The sequence below is a fragment of the Mytilus trossulus genome, chromosome 5, assembly GCF_036588685.1.
Source record: "Mytilus trossulus isolate FHL-02 chromosome 5, PNRI_Mtr1.1.1.hap1, whole genome shotgun sequence".
NCBI lineage: Eukaryota > Metazoa > Mollusca > Bivalvia > Mytilida > Mytilidae > Mytilus > Mytilus trossulus.
In genome coordinates, this window is record NC_086377.1 from 68035513 (window position 1) to 68057657 (window position 22145).

General features: G+C 31.5%; 2 protein-coding genes across 3 annotated transcripts in view; both read right to left on the reverse strand.

The window, feature by feature from the left end:
- Positions 1 to 288: 288 nt before the first annotated feature.
- Positions 289 to 22145, reverse strand: part of LOC134719117 (CTD small phosphatase-like protein 3) — a 31412-nt gene continuing 9555 nt past the window's right edge. For both annotated transcript variants that reach the window (XM_063582087.1, XM_063582086.1), the window contains exons 8-12: positions 8731 to 8817; positions 7506 to 7648; positions 6401 to 6530; positions 5935 to 6030; positions 289 to 4685 (exon numbers count right to left, since the gene is read on the reverse strand). In XM_063582087.1, the coding sequence (XP_063438157.1) occupies positions 4623 to 4685; positions 5935 to 6030; positions 6401 to 6530; positions 7506 to 7648; positions 8731 to 8817 (519 nt within the window). In that variant the 3' untranslated portion in view covers positions 289 to 4622. The remainder of the gene's footprint in view (positions 4686 to 5934; positions 6031 to 6400; positions 6531 to 7505; positions 7649 to 8730; positions 8818 to 22145) is intronic.
- Positions 9111 to 11866, reverse strand: LOC134719116 (zinc finger protein 862-like). The gene has a single exon (XM_063582085.1). The coding sequence runs from the start codon at positions 11037 to 11039 to the stop codon at positions 9375 to 9377; it is 1665 nt and encodes a 554-aa protein (XP_063438155.1). The 5' UTR covers positions 11040 to 11866; the 3' UTR covers positions 9111 to 9374.

Sequence of the window (22145 nt, forward strand, 5' to 3'; positions counted from 1 at the left end):
CAAAATATAGTTATCCTATTACATAAATATATTTGTAATATGTTGGAAATTCACTTTATATATTTTTCAAATAGTAAGTTGCTCAACCTTGAAAATGAGATCAAGGACAATGAACATGCAACATACCAAACTTCATCACATGAGGTAGAGTCTACCTTTTTTTTTTTGCTGTTTTCTGCTGTTGTCCCTTTAACACATTCCTTTCCATTCACAATTCACTAGCTTAAAAAACATTGCAAGACAAGCTTAACAGCACACTACGGCACTGAAGACTAAATAAAACCAAAGTGAACTTTTTATAATTTATTTCAAATTGTACATCCATTATAAAGATTTAAGGTCACATCAATGGTTTTACATGATATATCTATCAACATCATAACTCTATTTTTAGCCAGTTTATCACAGTATATTTATATAGAAATAGAATCACTTTAAATAAATATTTGTGCCTTAGAGTTATTCCCCCTTCATTACATTAAACATCCTTTCTATGATATCTGACTGATAAATTAGTTACCGACATCCAGGATAATTGCCCCACATTTTTTAGCTATATTTAATTGTTATATTTTACTGTATTCACCTGGAATGTGAAAACAGTATCTAGCATAATTACCATGAGAATAGTTCTCAACGCACTTGTTTCTGGTCCAGATAAAATTGCAAGACTGACATCACCAATTTGAGGACAGAAACATATGGAAAATAATAGTGTGTGTTCTTTACAACCATGTATTCATTCCTGTCTCTTAAATCAACACCAGATGGATACAAACACATTTATACTTAAAATTAAACACAAAGCTTACAAAATGAAAATAAGTAGCTGTCTGTTCCAATATACATGGTACCCTTGGAAGGCACTATTGAAACAGGTGACGCACAAAGAGACAATTTTTAATTTCATTGAACCAAAAAATATTTGTCATCTATTTATAGTAGAAATTTAACACCCTTTACCTCTATAGTAACTATTTCTGGAGAGTGACACTAACTTTAAGGTCTTTAAGCTGTCCAAACTAAGCTTAATCTAAGCTTTTCCCTTTATAAACAAATTATAAGTAATCAAGTCAGATAATATTTACAAGTTATTTCATCAAAACATGTTGATTGCCATTAATTATTACAATGACCTTTGACCTAGTGATGTGACCTTTTGCTGCCTACAACAAAATAAAGCTTAATATATGGAGAGCCAAAAATACAAAATAAAAGTATGATGAGTTGTTATTCATGTACAAATTCTAAATTCCTTAAACAATTTAACCTAAATGGGCTTAAACTAGTAATAAATGGCTTTGAACCAGGTTTCATTACCAATAGGTAAAACGTGTCAAAATCTACAAAGTGTTACCTTTTCTTTAAGAGAACATCATCCATTTATAACTCTGTTTAAGCCACATCAGATCAAATTAATTAAGCAATATTATTGCAAAAAAAAGTCGGTGAATCAAATGATAATGAAAAAATATTCAAATTTTGATACTTAAAACATTATTTCCAATTCAAATTCCCCTTTTCAGAAAAAAAACCCACATTAACCTGTAGTTAATTATTCTGCCAATGATAGAAAGTAAATCAAACTTTAAAGTTAAATTCTGTAAAATTATTAGAAAAGTGGACATAAAGGGCATGTATGGTTAAGCCGACTCCCATCATGAACATGTAAATGGTAAAAAATATGTGAACTGATGTGTACATAAAATGTCATCATATTCAGTTTAGTAAAACATCTCATAAATTTTGCAGCTTACCAGAAAATTACCGTCTATATATCCAAAAGAATTAATTTTTTTTGGCAAAGTTTTGCCACTATTGTAATATCAAATTACCTTACAACAACAATTCTATTATTTTCTTGAGTGAAATAAAGATTTTAAAACTAGTTTTATTTCCCCGATAACAAGACTTTATACATGTACCAACACCATATGACATACAAAGACGCTATAGCCAAGTATCAACATGATAGAACGGTAGAAGTGGGACTCTCATTTTCATCCTTACAATATTTTAGTGGAAAGAGGGTCGGAAAGTTGCAGCTATTTAGAACTTTGTAAGAGTGACATTGTAGACTCATTTATCAATTGGTCCAAATTGTTACTTATCAAAGATTCGCGACACTAGACTCATGGAAGTAACTGATTAATAGCAGGGCTTCCAACAAAAGACTCATATTATATTATACATAACATTGCATACATAGTAATTGGACCATCTCAAAACATACCATTTTTCCCCTAAAATATTTTTTTTTAATTAACTTTTGTCTTTAAATGCTTGTAAGGCATTTTGAAAACCATATGCTGCTACAAAATAAAATTGTTTCTAGTGTTTTTTCTCTTAACAACAATACAGGAAAATGTTATCATATTAATTTGCCATACAAACAGCTATGTTTTGAGATGATCACACAATTTGCCATTTTTATTTATATATACATCATGATTAATTACAGCAGTAAATAAAACAAAAAACAAAATACAAGGTACCATTTCAGTTTGTGTAATACTTAGTCATATCTTCAAGAATTGTCTCCCTTCAATTGAACGACTTTATCATGAACTTTAGTATAGAAGGATTGCATTTAAGTTCTTGGTTTTTTTTGGTGTTTTTTTTCCCCAGTTTCCTTTAGCATCGAACAAAAAGGTACGATTCAATTTGGTTCTGCTATATGACAATGCGAATTGTAAGAAACTTACAGTATGTAGAGTGCTTTTTAGGTATCTGATATATTTTTTGTCATTTTTGTACCTGCACTGCTTAAGTTAAACCAGTCAAAAGATATGAAATAATTTGCCTAGCTCCCTCCACTTACTTTTTCAGAATGTAGTTTAAAAAAATATAATTCTTTTGACCCCAATAGAAAAACACTTGACAATTGACCTCTTCAAGTATATCACTACAACTTATTACCACAAACAATGAAACAATACATTTTGTACAATTCAAAAACACACGAACAAAAGTTGTTCCATGCTTAGGTAAAATTCATTTTAAAATTTAACAAAAAACATCATGTATATAAGATATTGGTAAAACATAGATCTCAATATTTTAAAATGAGGATAAAATAATAAAATCAAACTGCATAATATAAGAACAAAAAAGACAACAAAAATAAAATTCCTTCAACATGTATAGTAAATATAGTAAATATAATTGCTCAACTGGTTAACATTGTTTTTGTACATTTTCACTTGAGAATAAATTCTGTGCTAATTATGGCCAATTTAACCTATAAAATAGAATTCTAGATACCGAACAGGAGTGAGGAGGGATTTAAATAATTTAACTAGATCCAGTTAACAAGATGGAAAGTACTTTTAATAGATATAATTGGGGATAGTAGTCATGTAAAGAAAGAAAAGAAATGGGAAATATAAGAAAGTCTTCACAATAATTTCCTGCATTAGTAACAAAATTAATTGTAAAAAATATGTTTGGAAATTAGAGGAAAAGGATTAGGGGAGAAACAATTACTCTCATCCATACCTGTTCCTACATTTGGGAAAGGGAACAATATAAATAAGCAGTTGGTTGCTGCATTTTCCTTCATAGCATTTTTATATAATTAAAGGTAACAATATTTTATTTTTTTTTAATTATGGGTGGTTTGTGTTTAAAGAAAGTGCTTTCCCATGGATTTAATTCTGTAAAACAGTCGTTTCTTAATTCTTATGAAAAAACAAAAAATCTTTTTCAAGCATTTTGGCCAATTATCAACATACAGAATTTCAATCAAGAACATAATAAAAATATTCACAATGACTTCCTTAAAAATTACATTACCTAAAATAACTCTGCCCAATTATATATACATTTTATCAGAGCAGAACGCCAAAAAAATTTCAACATTACACAAACAAGTTTTTGGCATGGTAAGCCTGTTGTATCTGTATAACAATAAAATATAGGTTTTTTAAATCATGATATCAACAAATATTTCTTTTCAAAAAAAGGTGCAGACTTAAAATTCAGTTAAAAATGTATCAAGAATTTGTCAACCTTATCACCTTTAAATTTGGAAGACAAAAAAAGGTTTACGATACATTCTCTTTCCTCTATTCTATCAAAGTAACAAGAATTTTGTTTTAAGGTATTATTAAGGCATCTCCTGTAATTATTTAGAATGTGAATATACTTTAATTCATCCAAGCTGCAGTATTGGTTCAAAGGTACTTTATAAACTATGTCTTTAAAAAAATGGTTTCTGCTTACCCTATCTTTTTTTCATTTTTTTTCCGGCAAGTTTAAAGTGTTAAAACACATCATATTTTTTTAGCCTGATCCAGGTTGAAATAAAATCAAATTTATTCTTCATATTTCTATGACAAGGGTTAATCAGTAACCATAGATTTAATAAAAAATTGGAAGAAGTGTTTGTAGATGAAAATGGTGGTCTTTGCATCATAAAATGTATTTAAACGTTTTGTAGTCTTGTGCACTGTTTTGATAAAAATGAAATATCCCTTAAAACATAAAAATCTATGTGCATTTGACCTCAGTATCAATTATCAACAAAACAACATTCATTTTGCATGTGTATAAAAATATAACAAACTTTTACATGATTTGTAACAGTTTTTCATGCATCAGAGTGGTAACCATTGCCATGACTATGGTGGAAGAAGTGTGTGGAGACGGAAATGGTCGTGAATAACAGGTCTAACATCTTCATGCTGAAAATAATAAAGACTTCATTAAAAACAAACAAAGGATCCATGAAATATGTTAAAGACAATGGTCTATATATTGAAAAGTCATGTTAATACTATTTTTTTGTTTGATTTTGAAAATTCACATATTTTTTCCTCATTTCCTTTTGTTAACAAAAAAGGTAGTTTTTCAAAATAAATTATCTTTTAATTTCAACAAGTTTCCATGAGTTCATTATTTTGCTACATTAAGGTTCCTAGTCTGTGTGGGTTTAGATTTTTACTCTTTGTATCTATACTCCCCCTACAGCTCCATTAGCCCTTTCCTCCATAATAACACCTTTTGACGCCTGTGTAACACCTCTGTTGAAACATCTATTACGAAATGTCTGCATCAGACTTAGTAAAATTTGTATTAATATTTTATGTGGATATTCATAAGAATTTTAGACTTAATTTTTTTTTATGAAATATTTGTTTTTAGCAATGCATTAATACTTGAAAGCATATTTTCTGCATTTTACTGAAAATCCTTTGCAAATCAAGTTTGCAAAATAAAAAAATACATCGAGGAAAGGGTACATGCTATCTTCAACTCTTACAAAAGGAAACCTGTTTTTTTTCTTTCTTAAAGCTTCATGTGACTTTTAATTGAGTAATTTTTTTTTGATAAATGTCCCCCTCTGAGCCTCAATAAATTCAAATGGCTTTACAAGAAACCAATATCAGGGTGGGTAAGACATCCATTTGTGACAATACGATGGTGTGTTTAGTAAACTAAACGATGGTGGGTTGTGTTACAAATTTTTCAACAGAAATATTCTTCATCTTTTCAATGTTTTTTATTAGGCCTAATAAAAAAGTATGTGTGGTTCCAGTTACATCTTTAAAAAAAATAGTAGGTAAGTAGGGATTTTTTTTAATTTTATGTTTTATTTTTAAATTGAGTCTATTGGAGCAACATTCTGACTTTAACAGTGCTTAATGAAAAATGACAAAAAAAATCTTTAGGGTAGGCTATCATTAAGACTAAAAAGTAGGGTAGGTAGGGTAACTGGAACAACACTGTCACATATATTTTTATTTGGCCTTCAGAAAACAACTAACCCAAAACAAAAACTGAACTTCTTATATATTACACACCTATTGCCCCTCCCAACCTTGTGTATTTTTTCCTGCAATAGCTCTATGCCCTCTTAGTTAGACAATCATCCCCATTCAAAATTAAATTAGTATCTGTCCATACTGATCAAAAATAATACTTCATACAAACCTTAAACACTAATTCTTCTAAAAATGGTAACAAATTCAATAGTTCCCTGTCAGATGGTTCAACAAACCAACTTTCTATTGGTATACCATTGTCTAGCTGAAAATAGTCAAACAGATCACGAGGTCAAAGGGAAGTAATTCTTGTCATACTTTTTAAAAATACTAACACATTTGTTTTGTTATTACAACCTAATCCAGCATTACTTCTATTTAAAAACCAACTGTCTTCATATTTGATTGTTCTGTTCTGTATTGTGAATCAATTTAAGACCTTTTTTATTACAGAAATCATGCTTCTTGTTTTCTCATTTGCATTGTTGTTGCTATGTGATTTTGTCTTTGGTGGAGTTTTCCCATTAGCAATCAAATTTTGATTAATTTTTGTGTAGTTTATTTTTTCTGGCAACTCAATGTGAAATACAGCAAACCAATAAATAAGCTTAAAAAGTCAAGTAGTTAGTACAGACCTGATAACCAAAGGCCTGTGGTGAATTATCAATGATAATGGTCTTCCTCAAGTCTCGCCCTAGAATCGTCAGGTCTTTGATGTAGTTGTTGCCATTTATACAAACACAATGTTCTCTAAACAACCGATGTCTGAAATTATATTGTACAATTTTATAATAATAATTCAAATTGACACAATGTTCACAAGACAACTGATGTCTTAAAACCACATTATACAAATAATACAAACCTACAAAATGACATTTAAAGTGATGCAAAATGACTTGTGAAATATATCTGTACAATCTCAATCTGACATAATGATGAGATTTTAAAATTGTCATTTTCTCATTGTAGCATAGATGACAACTCTCTTTTGGCACAATCAGTAACAAACTATCAATTTTTTGTATTTTTGAAAGTTTTCAGTAATCTTTCATAAACGTGCATTTACCAATAATCACTGACCAGTGGTTGCAAAGTGATGTGCACTAAAATTTGTCTTTTTACATGAAACTGAGCTAATCACAAACTTATACATTGTTGACGCTGTCGCAGAAAACAGCATACATATGTCTCTCTTTTTGACTCAAGGGGAGACAAAAATTGTCCTTTCTTGTTTACAAGAGATTTTAGAAACTATTTTTCTGCAAGACTGAAGATTTTGTAGTTCTGAATTGATCTTTATCTCTAGCAAAGCTTATTAGTGTATAAAAACATTTGAAAAATAAATTCATAAACTTTAATAATTTATCTCTTATTATTTATAATGATGATCAAAGATAATTTTAGTAATCACTATTTCCTTTGATCTTCTTGACTGATAGTTTCCTTTCTCCGCAGATCGAGAGTATTGATATGAAAAATAATCGCTAGAAATTAAGGGAACACATGCTGTTGTCAATGAAAGTAACAAGTTGTCATTGGTAAAATAGCAATTAACAGATCATCATTGATCATCACTGTAACGACTTAAGCAAGAAAAATAATCTGATTGAGATGACCAAGGGTAATATATCAGAAAACTCTCGTGGAAAAACCATGCATGTAATTAAAGTTTCAGATTTCTCTAAAAGAAATAATTACCATCTACATATTGTCGGCAAATGTTGTTTAGTAACTTACTTGATCAATTTTTTCTCTGGATCTAACAAATTAAGTAGTTTATCAGCATAGACTTTCTTTGATGCAGTGAATAAGATGACTTCAAACAATTGTGATACTCTCTCTAGGAATTGTCTGAAGTGAGGTCTTGTCCGTACATATACCTACAATCAACATACCTTCATTATACTCTATACATACAATTTTGATCATGTAAATTGAATATTATTTTGATACTAACATTTTAAACTGTATTATCGGAACCTAGACGAATTATCACGTTGTGATTGGTTATATGCCCTCAAGTGGCGACCCCCTATGAGACTGTAGGGGGTTAGTAGGTTTCATAGGGGGTTCATGACGCGATACTGGCGATGTCATCTTTTAATGTTGTTGTGTTACATTGTTTATTTTTCAACAAAACACCTCAGAAAAAGTCCAGCGTCCGAAAAATTCATTATACGGTTAACTTTTGACCCCCTACGTATCCATAGAGGGTGATTAAAATTCATAGGGGACTCGGCCTCCGGCCTAACCCCCTATGGATTTTACTAACCCTCTATGGATACGTAGGGGGTCAGTAGCGAACCATATTATAAGTTATATTGTGAACTCAAATATTTATTCTTGGAGTTAGATCCATTATCTGTTGAAAATATTGATTTCCTGAAATGCTGCCTATAAATATAGTATTCAGACAAACCTTTTCAAATTAATAAACACATGGCAAATATTTCACAATTCATTAAATAGGTGCTGCCATACATTTACATACTAAAAGCACAAAACAATTTGCCAGTCTCCTTAGACTTCAGAAATTGGAATATTGTTAATGCATAACAAGACCAATATGCACTGTGTTTATTAGACATCTCTGATCATTCCATTTCACTTAAGCCAAAAACACTTTGATAATAATTTACTTAAACAAGGAGTGTTGAAATTTTTTCCTTGTACACTGATTGTTATAAAGTTTCAAACAATGAACATTAAGAAAGTGAGTTTTCAGTACTTTATAATTTTCTATATGATTTAGACAGGATTTTTCTCAATATTGCAAAAATTAAAATCTCGCTTTTAGCCTTAAATGACAAAATGGCAATAAATGCACACTAGAATTTCTAATATTACAGTAACATGAATAAATCTGATTAAGACATTCAAAAGTTACTACTCTGCAAGTATAAATTTACTTCAGGATGTACATATTCAAGTGAGGGTTAGGAATGTGTGTTTGGTGTCTTACCTGGTAAGTAATTTCTTGAAATAGTACGGGAAAACTAAATGCAGCATCATCTAATTCTGTTAAACTACAATGGACTAATGTTTCATCCTAAAAAATAATAATATAGGTAATATTAAATTGCAGCAAAAACATTCAGACATTGAATTGCTGATACAAGTCTATAAAAATCTGACTTGTTCATGTGAGAGTGCTTAAAAGATAAAATCTACAGAAGTAGGCTTAGTATGACTACATCCTCCAAAACTATCACACAATAAATATTGGAACTTCTTCAAATGGAAGTGAATACATTTTTTTTAATTTCTTTTATAGTTAGGCCAAAAAAAAAAATAGGTGTGTTTCCTGTTGCATGCCCCAAAAAATTAGGGTCGGTACAGGCCTCTACATTATCATTTTTTCTCACTTGTCCCTTCGGACAAGTTGCAAAAAAATCAACTTGTCCGAACTCTTAACTCACTTGTCCGAATTTTAAAAAAAAAGTTGATGATATGCATCAAAAACACTTGAGCTTTGAGCGTACCTTATGAAGGGAGAAATGTGTTATGCTATATGAATTTGTTTGTAACTAAATAAAGAATACTAATATAAACAAAATGCTTTATTATTTCAGACTGAGTGTTTGACTCAATTTCACTATCAATCATTTAATCGTCATCACTTCCAAAATCACAGGCACTGGGTTCTCTTATGGATCTATCCATTCTGTAGTTATAAGGGTTAAACCCAGGATGCTTTGGTCTTCCTGTAGACCACCACCTTATGAATACTGAATCCACATTGAAATCTGGGACTGATGGACCTTCGATGGCAATGAACAAAAGTCGCTGCAACATGTCTGGTTTTAGAGAACTCCTCCAGTCTGATTTTATACGCTTCATTGCCGAAAATCCACGCTCACAGGCTGCAGAAGATAGTGGAAATACCTGTATGATCTCCAGCAAGAATAACAGATTCTTGAATCTAGTTTTAAGATTGTCATTAATAAAAAATATACTGATATCTGTTTGTTTGTGTCTGTATATGTAGGCTTTAAAATCAGTCCATTCATTTTTGATAATTTCCAGGTCACAACCACTTCTGTTGAGAATGTCCTGAAAATGTTGAAGGAGCAGGTTGAGTTGATCTTGCCCAAAAGATGCCAAGTTTTGAATTTCTCTCGGCCAGTCGTTAAAGTCAGTTATTTTTGCAGCTGCAAGCAATAATGGATCTTTTTCAGATGGTCCAAATCTATCATCTAAAGCTTTGCAGATTAGGTCCAGCATCTCTTGTTTTATCGTTGCATAATTTTCTTCATGATGAACATTTTTCAGACTTATGTCACGAAAAGTTTCGCCAACAACTTCAGACAGGAAATTTGACAGCTGATTTCCATTGGTACTCCGTAACTCCGCAAGAGCAAGATGGGCTGTTGTAAGGGCATCAAACAGTTGTGACAATGTCAAATCGTCTCTCTGCATGGTTTTACTAAGAATACTTAACACCTTTAAAACGTCTAAGACAAAAAAGGTCAGGTATAAAAACTTATAATCTTTCAACTTCTTGCTAATGAAATGAGCTCGCCCTTGTACTTCAGCTGAACCAGTTCGAGACTCAACAACATGTTCAAAATAAGCCAAAATTACACGAAAGTCAACAACCAAGACATGCAGAGCACTCTCAATAAATGGAAGCCAACGTGTGCCAGACAGATTTGTAGGTTTCAAAATCTTTTCTTCAAGTGCTTCAGCCAGTTTTCTCAATTCTCGAAGGGCTTTTGGCGAGTAATGGTAATGTTTGTACATATGTTGCAGAATGTCTTGTATCTCCCGCATGATCTTATGGTGTTTTATAGCATTATTGGCTGCAAGTTCTAGACGATGGGCAACACAGTGAGTTATGATGAGATGCGGAACTTCATCTTTGATCTGCTTTGCAACTCCTGAACGGTTACCCAAGTTAACTGATGCGCCATCTGATCCAAATCCAATAAGCTTTTCTTTCCAGTCTGGCAACCCATGTCGATCAAATGCCTCATTTATACTGTTCAAAACACCTGCAGCATCAGCACTTTCAACATCTTCAATACTAAAGTATTTGTTTGCAGGAATACCATCTTGTAGTAATCTGACATAAATCAACTCATTTTCGGTAACAGATACATCAGTGGCGCCATCTATGAGTATAGTGAAGAAATTCACATCAGTTCTCAGCTTTTCAAGTGGTGTTGATACAAGATCATCATAAACTGTCTTCACAAATCTGAAAATGCAAATTAGTTTGTCTAAAATGATCCGTTTATACAATGCATTTCTATGATTCATCATGAACATGCTTGGAATATTATGCCACAGTGGCACTGGGCACCGAGGTTAAGCAACCAACAATCAATCAATCAATCAATTCTATGATTCCTTGAGTTGTGATATCCAAGTTTCACATTGGTTTCACTTTTTGTTTCTTTTTAATTTTGTCAGACAGCTCCTCAAAATGTATGAAGGTGTTGGACATTTCAATATATCTACTCCAACATCACTGACTGTCTGATGAGACTTTATTAACTGTTGACTTAGGCATCTACAGCAGAAACTCCAAAGGTGAAGAGAGTCGAAAGATACAATATTGAAAGGGACTTTTAAGATTAACAGTGGGAAATAAAATGACATGGTCATGTCAAAAATCGAAAAATAGGCCAAAAGACAAACAACAATATATATACGAAACATAAAATAAAAACTTAAGACTGGAACCAACACAACGCTGCCTGTGTGTGATTAAGGAGCACACGAAAGGCCTTAGGGTCAACACGTCCTGCTCCTCATGAAGCACCTGTGACGTATCATGTAAATAATTGGTATAATTGTTAATGATATTAGGCACCATATATAAAACGATCAAGCAGAGCGAGACAAAAAACTCATTATGACTCATTCATGTCTGATTGTTTCACATGTGTTAAATGCCAGATTAAAACCTTATCTCAATGTTATAGTACATTCAATGTTATTAATATCCAGATTAGGTTTTAATTCAGCTCTAACTCTGTAAAGCAATCAAACATATTCTTTATTGAAATGTCATTAGGAGTTCTTCATGTCCACTTCATCATGTTCATAAATCTATATCATCGACTTGTCAAATTTTTTTTCATTTTTTTGTACCTTCTACAAGCATTATCACTTCTGTAAAAGTTTCCCATGTCCAGTCCATTCTTTTCTTGCAGCACTATCAGTTTTGAATAATCTGTAAATGGACACTCCGATTTACATACATGGTAGGCTGTGTTAATCAGTTTCTTTATCTTTTCTTCATTCTCCTTGTCAATTTTACGTGCACAATCTACGATTGGCCCAACTGTCGTTATATCCGACTGATCTTCCTTACTTGTAGTTGCTTTGGTAGCAAACTGTTTTGCCTTTTCTTTGAGCTTGGTCCTCTCATCACAACTAATGTGCGCTCTACTCTTCCAATGAGCCACCAACGTGTCCTTCCGGAAAATAGAGGTGCCAATCACCAAGGAACTTGTTTTGTCCGAGCATTCTGGTATATCTAGACATGTTTTACAAAACATTACATTACTGCCACTCCCAGACTCTTCTCCCGTTTCTGAAACAGGGATGGCGTACATAAGACCTTGGAATTCTTCAAGCCATGACGACTGGAAATTTCTTTCTCGCTTTTTCTCGTATTCTTTCTTCTTTTCTTTTTTCTCAACTTCTTCTTTTTTCTTTTTTCCCGTCGCTGAAGCTACAGTGAACCCAAACTTTCTGAGATCCATTTAACTTTGTTTCTTCTTGCAGGTAAACAATTCAATGATTATGTAAAATCACCTGGCCAGCTTGCGAATTACAACTGATAAAAACACATTAAAGATCGCGATTCTGTCAACCAGGATCTCTCGGAAATTATCCTTTGTGATATGCAAGCTTCTGTCAGCGGCTGCCAGCATGATCAATAAAGAATATTTATTTCATTTCGCAGCATCAATAAAAGAATCATTCAATTTTTGGGAAATTCATAAGTCTTGAAATCTGATATATTTTACATCTGACATCGTTTTTTTCACTTGTCCCGTCGGACAAGTAGTAAGGCGAATCTACTTGTCCGACGCCTGTGTCCACTTGTCCCGGACAATCGGACAAACGGTAATGTCGAGCCCTGCGGTAGGAAGGTATTTTTTTTTTTTTTTTTTTTTTTTTTTTTTTTTTTTTTTACTGGCCTGCTTCGGTTGTTTTTTGTGTATTTTTATAATCAGTTTGTTATTCTTTCAGGTTATTTTCATCAGTTCATTGTATAAAGTATACAAGATATGAATAGTCCATGTTCAAAAGTTGCAGAAGACTTGGCCAGGACTTCCAGCTTATAAAATTTTCAAACTTTTCAGAACTGATACGCCATCTGTACGGGTCAGGCTATAGTCTTACACAGAAAGCCCATCAAAGTCTGTCTCAGCAAAGACCTGTTTTATAATCAGTTTCTTTCAGACAATTTAGTTCACAGAACTGATGCCAGCTTTTCTACAAATACCAAATAATAATAACATGATAGAGGGATGGGTGAAAATCTTTGAAATTTTGATTATATACTAGCTGTTTAAAAGAAAATCAATTACAAATTGAGTTTTGGGGCTATGGTTGAGCAAATATCAGATATTAAAATTGAATTTAATCCTAAATTGAACGTTTGGCTTCCCTCTTGTATTAGAAAAGACAGTCAGAAGTAAATGCCAAAACATTGTTAACTTGTTATACTGTCAATTTTATTCCTATAACACACTTTGACTGATGGCCATAGCAGAAGCCATGCCGGTTGTTTGACTTCAATCTGTATCACACAAATGCTTACTGTATTAAAATTTTATTTGAAATCAAACGTTTAAAAGATGCCATTCAAAGGCTATACTAAACAAAAATCGTTTCCGGAAAAAAAACGAAAAAAATCCGGATTTTTTTTTTTTTTTTTTTCCGGTGTCATATGGTATTTTGAACCCCATGGTAAAATGACCCCGGGGTCAAAATACCGCTATGGTAAATTGAACCCCCCCATGGTAAATTGAACCCCCCCTGTATGGAAAATTGAACCCCCATGGTAAATTGAACCGCCCTGTTTTTTTCATTCTAGATAATTAATAAAACATTTAACATTATGTAAAAGCTAATCAAATATTAAAAATCATTTATACAAGAAGGGGAGGTCAATTTTCAATTATTGGTTAAAAGAAAAATATTTGCTTGGTATAAGTGCTTTGAAGTCTTAACCAACAAAATTTCATTCAAAAAACTTCTTAAAGCATTAAAACTAGACCATGTAGCTTGGACACTATAATTCTTTGAAATTTAAAATATTTATATAGAATGGTAGACTTTTAAGTTTTAATTTTCCATGGTAAAAAAGGGGGAGGGGGTCAAATTACCATGGCTCACTTGATTTTAAAAAGTAAAATTTTCAAAACATCTTTTCAAACTAATAAAATAAATACAAACTACTAATTGGAGTATAATAAATATGTTCAGGAGTTACAGTAGCAAGATATTATAATAAATATGTTCAGGAGTTACAGTAGCAAGATATTTTAACATGAAAGGTCTTTAGATGTATAATAGGGGGGTCAATATACCATGGTACAATAACATGGCTAAGTAAAATTTTCAAAATATCTTTTCCAGCATGTTAAATACAAACAAACTACTAATTGGAGTATTAAAACTATGTTAAGGAGTTAGAAAAACTTGGATTTTTAAAATTCAAGGTCTATAGGAGGGGGTTCAATATACCATGGTAGGGGGAGGGGATCAAAATACAATGGAATTTTTTTCTTCTTCAAAATATCTTTTCAAGCATGTTTTAAAAATGCATTCAAACTACAAATTGGAGTAACAACTATGTTATGGAGTTAGAATAGCTAGAATTTTTGAAATTGACGGTCTATGGTAGGGGGTTCAATATACAGCAGGGGGTCAAAAAACAATGGCTGCGTAAAATTTTCAAAATATCTTTGCCAGTTTGTTAAATACATACAAACTACTTATTGGAGTATTATAACTATGTTAAGGAGTTAGAATAGCTTGGGTTTTTGAAATTCAAGGTCTATAGTAGGGGTTCAATATACCATGGTATATACTAAGGTCAAAATACCATGAAAATATTCTTTGTTCAAAATATCATTTCCAGCATGTTAAATGCATACAAACAACTTATTGGATTTTTTTACTACGTTAAGGATTAAGAATAGCTGGAATTTTTGAAATTGAATGTCTATGGAAGGGGGTTCAATATACCGCAGGGGGGTGTCAAAATACCATGGCTAAGTAAAATTTTCAAAATATCTTTTTCAGCATGTTAAATATATACAAACAACTTATTGGAGTATTATAACTATGTTAAGGAGTTAGAATAGCTTGAATTTTTGAAAATCAAGGTCTATAGAAGGGGGTTCAATATACCGCAGGGGGTCAAAATACCATGGCTAAGTAAAATTTTTAAAATATCTTTTCCAGCATGTTGAATACATACAAACTACAAATTGGAGTATTTTTACTATGTTAAGGAGTAAGAATAGCTTGAATTTTTGAAAATCAAGGTCTACAGAAGGGGGTTCAATATACTGTAGGGGGTCAAAATACCATGGCTACATAAAATTTTCAAAATATCTTTGCCAGTTTGTTAAATACATACAAACTACTTATTGGAGTATTATAATTATGTTAAGGAGTTAGAATAGCTTGGGTTTTTGAAATTCAAGGTCTTTAGCAGGGGGTTCAATATACCATGGTAGTGGGGGGGGTCAAAATACCATGAAAATATTTTTTCTTCAAAATATCTTTTCCAGCATGTTAAATGCTTACAAACTACTTATTGGAGTATAATTACTATGTTAAGGATTAAGAATAGCTTGAATTTTTGAAAATCAAGGTCTATAGAAGGGGGTTCAATATACCGCAGGGGGTCAAAATACCATGGCTAAGTAAAATTTTTAAAATATCTTTTCCAGCATGTTGAATACATACAAACTACAAATTGGAGTATTGTTACTATGTTAAGAAGTTAGAATAGCTTGAATTTTTGAAAATCAAGGTCTATAGAAGGGGGTTCAATATACCGCAGGGGGTCAAAATACCATGGCAACTTAAAATTTTCAAAATATCTTTGCCAGTTTGTTAAATACATACAAACTATTTATTGAAGTATTATAATTTTGTTTAGGAGTTAGAATAGCTTGGGTTTTTGAAAATCAAGGTCTATAGAAGGGGGTTCAATATACCGCAGGGGGTCAAAATACCATGGCGAAGTAAAATTTTTAAAATATCTTTTCCAGCATGTTGAATACATACAAACTACAAATTGGAGAATTGTTACTATGTTAAGAAGTTAGAATAGCTTGAATTTTTGAAAATCAAGGTCTATAGAAGGGGGTTCAATATACTGCAGGGGGTCAAAATACCATGGCTAAGTAAAATTTTAAAAATATCTTTTCCAGCATGTTGAATACATACAAACTACAAATTGGAGTATTGTTACTATGTAAAGAAGTTAGAATGGCTTGAATTTTTGAAATTCAAGGTCTATAGTAGGGGGTTCAATATACCATGGTTAGGGGGGGGGGGGGGTCAAATTACCGTGAAAATATTTTTTCTTCAAAATATCTTTGCCAGTTTGTTAAATACATACAAACTACTTATTGGAGTATTATAATTATGTTAAGGAGTAAGAATAGCTTGGGTTTTTGAAATTCAAGGTCTATAGTAGGGGGTTCAATATACCGCAGGGGGTCAAAATACCATGGCTAAGTAAAATTTTTAAAATATCTTTTCCAGCATGTTGAATACATACAAACTACAAATTGGAGTATTGTTACTATGTTAAGAAGTTAGAATAGCTTGAATTTTTGAAAATCAAGGTCTATAGAAGGGGGTTCAATATACTGCAGGGGGTCAAAATACCATGGCTAAGTAAAATTTTTAAAATATCTTTTCCAGCATGTTGAATACATACAAACTACAAATTGGAGTATTGTTACTATGTAAAGAAGTTAGAATAGCTTGAATTTTTGAAATTCAAGGTCTATAGTAGGGGGTTCAATATACCATGGTAGGGGGGGGGGGGTCAAAATACCATGAAAATATTTTTTCTTCAAAATATCTTTTCCAGCATGTTAAATGCATACAAACTACTTATTGGAGTATTATTACTATGTTAAGGAGTTAGAATAGCTTGAATTTTTGAAAATCAAGGTCTATAGAAGGGGGTTCAATATATCGCAGGGGGTCAAAATACCATGGCTACGTAAAATTTTCAAAATATCTTTGTCAGTTTGTTAAATACATACAAACTACTTATTGGAGTATTATAATTATGTTAAGGAGTTAGAATAGCTTGGGTTTTTGAAATTCAAGGTCTATAGTAGGGGGTTCAATATACCATGGTAGGGGGGGGGGGGTCAAAATACCATGAAAATATTTTTTCTTCAAAATATCTTTTCCAGCATGTTAAATGCATACAAACTACTTATTGGAGTATTATTACTATGTTAAGGAGTTAGAATAGCTTGAATTTTTGAAAATCAAGGTCTATAGAAGGGGGTTCAATATATCGCAGGGGGTCAAAATACCATGGCTACGTAAAATTTTCAAAATATCTTTGTCAGTTTGTTAAATACATACAAACTACTTATTGGAGTATTATAATTATGTTAAGGAGTTAGAATAGCTTGGGTTTTTGAAATTCAAGGTCTATAGTAGGGGGTTCAATATACCATGGTAGGGGGGTCAAAATACCATGAAAATATTTTTTCTTCAAAATATCTTTTCCAGCATGTTAAATGCATACAAACTACTTATTGGAATATTATTACTATGTTAAGGATTAAGAATAGCTGGAATTTTTGAAATTGAATGTCTTTGGTAGGGGGTTCAATATACCGCAGGGGGTCAAAATACCATCGCTAAGTAAAATTTTTCAAAATATCTTGAAAATAACTGGAAAAGATATTTTGAAAATTTTACTTAGCCAGGGTATTTTGACCCCCCTGCGGTATATTGAACCCCCTACCATAGACCTTAAATTTCAAAAATTCTTGCAATTCTAACTCCTTAACATAGTTATAATACTCCAATAAGTAGTTAGTATGTATTTAAAATGCTGGAAAAGATGTAAAAAAAATAAATAATTTCCATGGTATTTTGACCCCCATGCGGTATATTGAACCCCCTACCATAGACCTTCAATTTCAAAAATTCTTGCAATTCTTACTCCTTAACAAAGTAATAATACTCCAATAAGTAGTTTGTATGTATTTAAAATGCTGGAAAAGATATTTTGAAGAAAAATAATTTCCATGGTATTTTTACCCCCATGCGGTATATTGAACCCCCTACCATAGACCTTAATATTAAAAAAATCTAGCTATTTTAACTCCTTAACTTAGTAATAATACTTCAATAAGTAGTTTGTATGCATTTAACATCCTGGAAAAAATGTTTTGAAAAAAATTAATTTCCATGGTATATTGACCCCCCTGCGGTATATTGAACCCCCTACTATAGACCTTAAATTTCAAAAATTCTAGCTATTCTAACTCCTTAACAAAGTTATGATATTCCTACAAGTAGTTTGAATGTATTTAACATACTGGAAAAGATATTTTGAAAATTTTACTTAGCCATGGTATTTTGACCCCCCTGCGGTATATTGAACCCCCTACTATAGACCTTAAATTTCAAAAATTCTTGCAATTCTAACTCCTTAACATAGTAATAATACTCCAATAAGTAGTTTTTATGTATTTAAAATGCTGGCAAAAATGTTTTGAAAAAAAATAATTTCCAAGGTATTTTGACCCCCCTTCTATAGACCTTAAATTTCAAAAATTCTAGCTATTCAAACTCCTTAACATAGTTATGATATTCCTACAAGTAGTTTGTATGTATTTAACATAATGGAAAAGATATTTTGAAAATTTTACTTAGCCATGGTATTTTGACCCCCCTGCGGTATATTGAACCCCCTACCATAGACCTTAAATTTCAAAAATTCTTGCAATTCTAACTCCTTAACATAGTAATAATACTCCAATAAGTAGTTAGTATGTATTTAAAATGCTGGAAAAAGATGTAAAAAAAATAAATAATTTCCATGGTATTTTGACCCCCCTGCGGTATATTGAACCCCCTACCATAGACCTTAATATTCAAAAATTCTAGCTATTCTTACTCCTTAACTTAGTAATAATACTTCAATAAGTAGTTTGTTTGCATTTAACATCCTGGAAAAAATGTTTTGAAAAAAAATAATTTCCATGGTATTTTGACCCCCCTGCGGTATATTGAACCCCTACTAAAGACCTTAAATTTCAAAAATTCTAGCAATTCTTACTCCTTAACATAGTAATAATACCCCAACAAGTAGTTTTAAATATGCATTTAACATACTGGAAAAGATATTTTGAAAATTTTACGTAGCCATGGTATTTTGACCCCCCTGCGGTATATTGAACCCCCTACCATAGACATTCAATTTCAAAAATTCTTGCAATTCTTACTCCATAACATAGTAATAATATTTCAATAAGTAGTTTGTATGTATTAAACATCCTTGAAAAAATGTTTTGAAAAAAAATTATTTCCATGGTATTTTGACCCCACTGCATTATTGAACCCCTACTAAAGACCTTAAATTTCAAAAATTCTTGCTATTCTAACTCCTGAACATAGTTATAATACTCCAACAAGTAGTTTGTATGTATTTAACATATTGGAAAAGATATTTTGAAAATTTTACTTAGCCATTGTATTTTGACCCCCTGCGGTACATTGAACCCCCTACCATAGACCTTAAATTTCAAAAATTCTTGCAATTCTAACTCCTTAACATAGTAATAATACTCCAATAAGTAGTTTTTATGTATTTAAAATGCTGGCAAAAATGTTTTGAAAAAAAATAATTTCCAAGGTATTTTGACCCCCCTTCTATAGACCTTAAATTTCAAAAATTCTAGCTATTCAAACTCCTTAACATAGTTATGATATTCCTACAAGTAGTTTGTATGTATTTAACATAATGGAAAAGATATTTTGAAAATTTTACTTAGCCATGGTATTTTGACCCCCCTGCGGTATATTGAACCCCCTACCATAGACCTTAAATTTCAAAAATTCTTGCAATTCTAACTCCTTAACATAGTAATAATACTCCAATAAGTAGTTAGTATGTATTTAAAATGCTGGAAAAAGATGTAAAAAAAATAAATAATTTCCATGGTATTTTGACCCCCCTGCGGTATATTGAACCCCCTACCATAGACCTTAATATTCAAAAATTCTAGCTATTCTTACTCCTTAACTTAGTAATAATACTTCAATAAGTAGTTTGTTTGCATTTAACATCCTGGAAAAAATGTTTTGAAAAAAAATAATTTCCATGGTATTTTGACCCCCCTGCGGTATATTGAACCCCTACTAAAGACCTTAAATTTCAAAAATTCTAGCAATTCTTACTCCTTAACATAGTAATAATACCCCAACAAGTAGTTAATATGCATTTAACATACTGGAAAAGATATTTTGAAAATTTTACGTAGCCATGGTATTTTGACCCCCCTGCGGTATATTGAACCCCCTACCATAGACATTCAATTTCAAAAATTCTTGCAATTCTTACTCCATAACATAGTAATAATATTTCAATAAGTAGTTTGTATGTATTAAACATCCTTGAAAAAATGTTTTGAAAAAAAATTATTTCCATGGTATTTTGACCCCACTGCATTATTGAACCCCTACTAAAGACCTTAAATTTCAAAAATTCTTGCTATTCTAACTCCTGAACATAGTTATAATACTCCAACAAGTAGTTTGTATGTATTTAACATATTGGAAAAGATAATTTGAAAATTTTACTTAGCCATTGTATTTTGACCCCCTGCGGTACATTGAACCCCCTACCATAGACCTTAAATTTCAAAAATTCTTGCAATTCTAACTCCTTAACATAGCAATAATACTCCAATAAGTAGTTAGTATGTATTTAAAATGCTGGAAAAGATGTAAAAAAAATAAATAATTTCCATGGTATTTTGACCCCCCTGCGGTATATTGAACCCCTACTAAAGACCTTAAATTTCAAAAATTCTAGCAATTCTTACTCCTTAACATAGTAATAATAAACCAATAAGTAGTTAATATGCATTTAACATACTGGAAAAGATATTTTGAAAATTTTACGTGGCCATGGTATTTTGACCACCCTGCGGTATATTGAACCCCCTACCATAGACCTTAATATTCAAAAATTCTAGCTATTCTTAATCCTTAACTTAGTAATAATACTTCAATAAGTAGTTTGTTTGCATTTAACATCCTGGAAAAAATGTTTTGAAAAAAATTAATTTCCATGGTATTTTGACCCCCCTGCGGTATATTGAACCCCTACTAAAGACCTTAAATTTCAAAAATTCTAGCAATTCTTACTCCTTAACATAGTAATAATACCCCAACAAGTAGTTAATATGCATTAATCATACTGGAAAAGATATTTTGAAAATTTTACTTAGCCATGGTATTTTGACCCCCCTGCGGTATATTGAACCCCCTACCATAGACCTTAAATTTCAAAAATTCTTGCAATTCTAACCCCTTAACATAGTTATAATACTCCAATAAGTAGTTTGTATGTATTTAAAATGCTGGCAAAAATGTTTTGAAAAAAAATATTTTCCATGGTATTTTGTCCCCCTACTATAGACCTTAAATTAAAAAAATTCTAGCTATTCAAACTCCTTAACATAGTTATGATATTCCTTCAAGTAGTTTGTATGTATTTAACATACTGGAAAAGATATTTTGAAAATTTTACTTAGCCATGGTATTTTGACCCCCCTGCGGTATATTGAACCCCCTACCATAGACCTTAAATTTCAAAAATTCTTGCAATTCTTACTCCTTAACATAGTAATAATACTCCAATAAGTAGTTAGTATGTATTTAAAATGCTGGAAAAGATGTAAAAAAAATAAATAATTTCCATTGTATTTTGACCCCCCTGCAGTATATTGAACCCCTACTAAAGACCTTAAATTTCAAAAATTCTAGCTATTTTAACTCCTCAACATAGTTATAATACTCCAACAAGTAGTTTGTATGTATTTAACATACTGGAAAAGATATTTTGAAAATTTTACGTAGCCATGGTATTTTGACCCCCTGCGGTATATTGAACCCCCTACCATAGACCTTAAATTTCAAAAATTCTTGCAATTCTAACTCCTTAACATAGTAATAATACTCCAATAAGTAGTTAGTATGTATTTAAAATGCTGGAAAAGATGTAAAAAAAAAAAATAATTTCCATGGTATTTTGACCCCCTGCGGTATATTGAACCCCCTACCATAGACCTTAATATTCAAAAATTCTAGCTATTCTTACTCCTTAACTTAGTAATAATA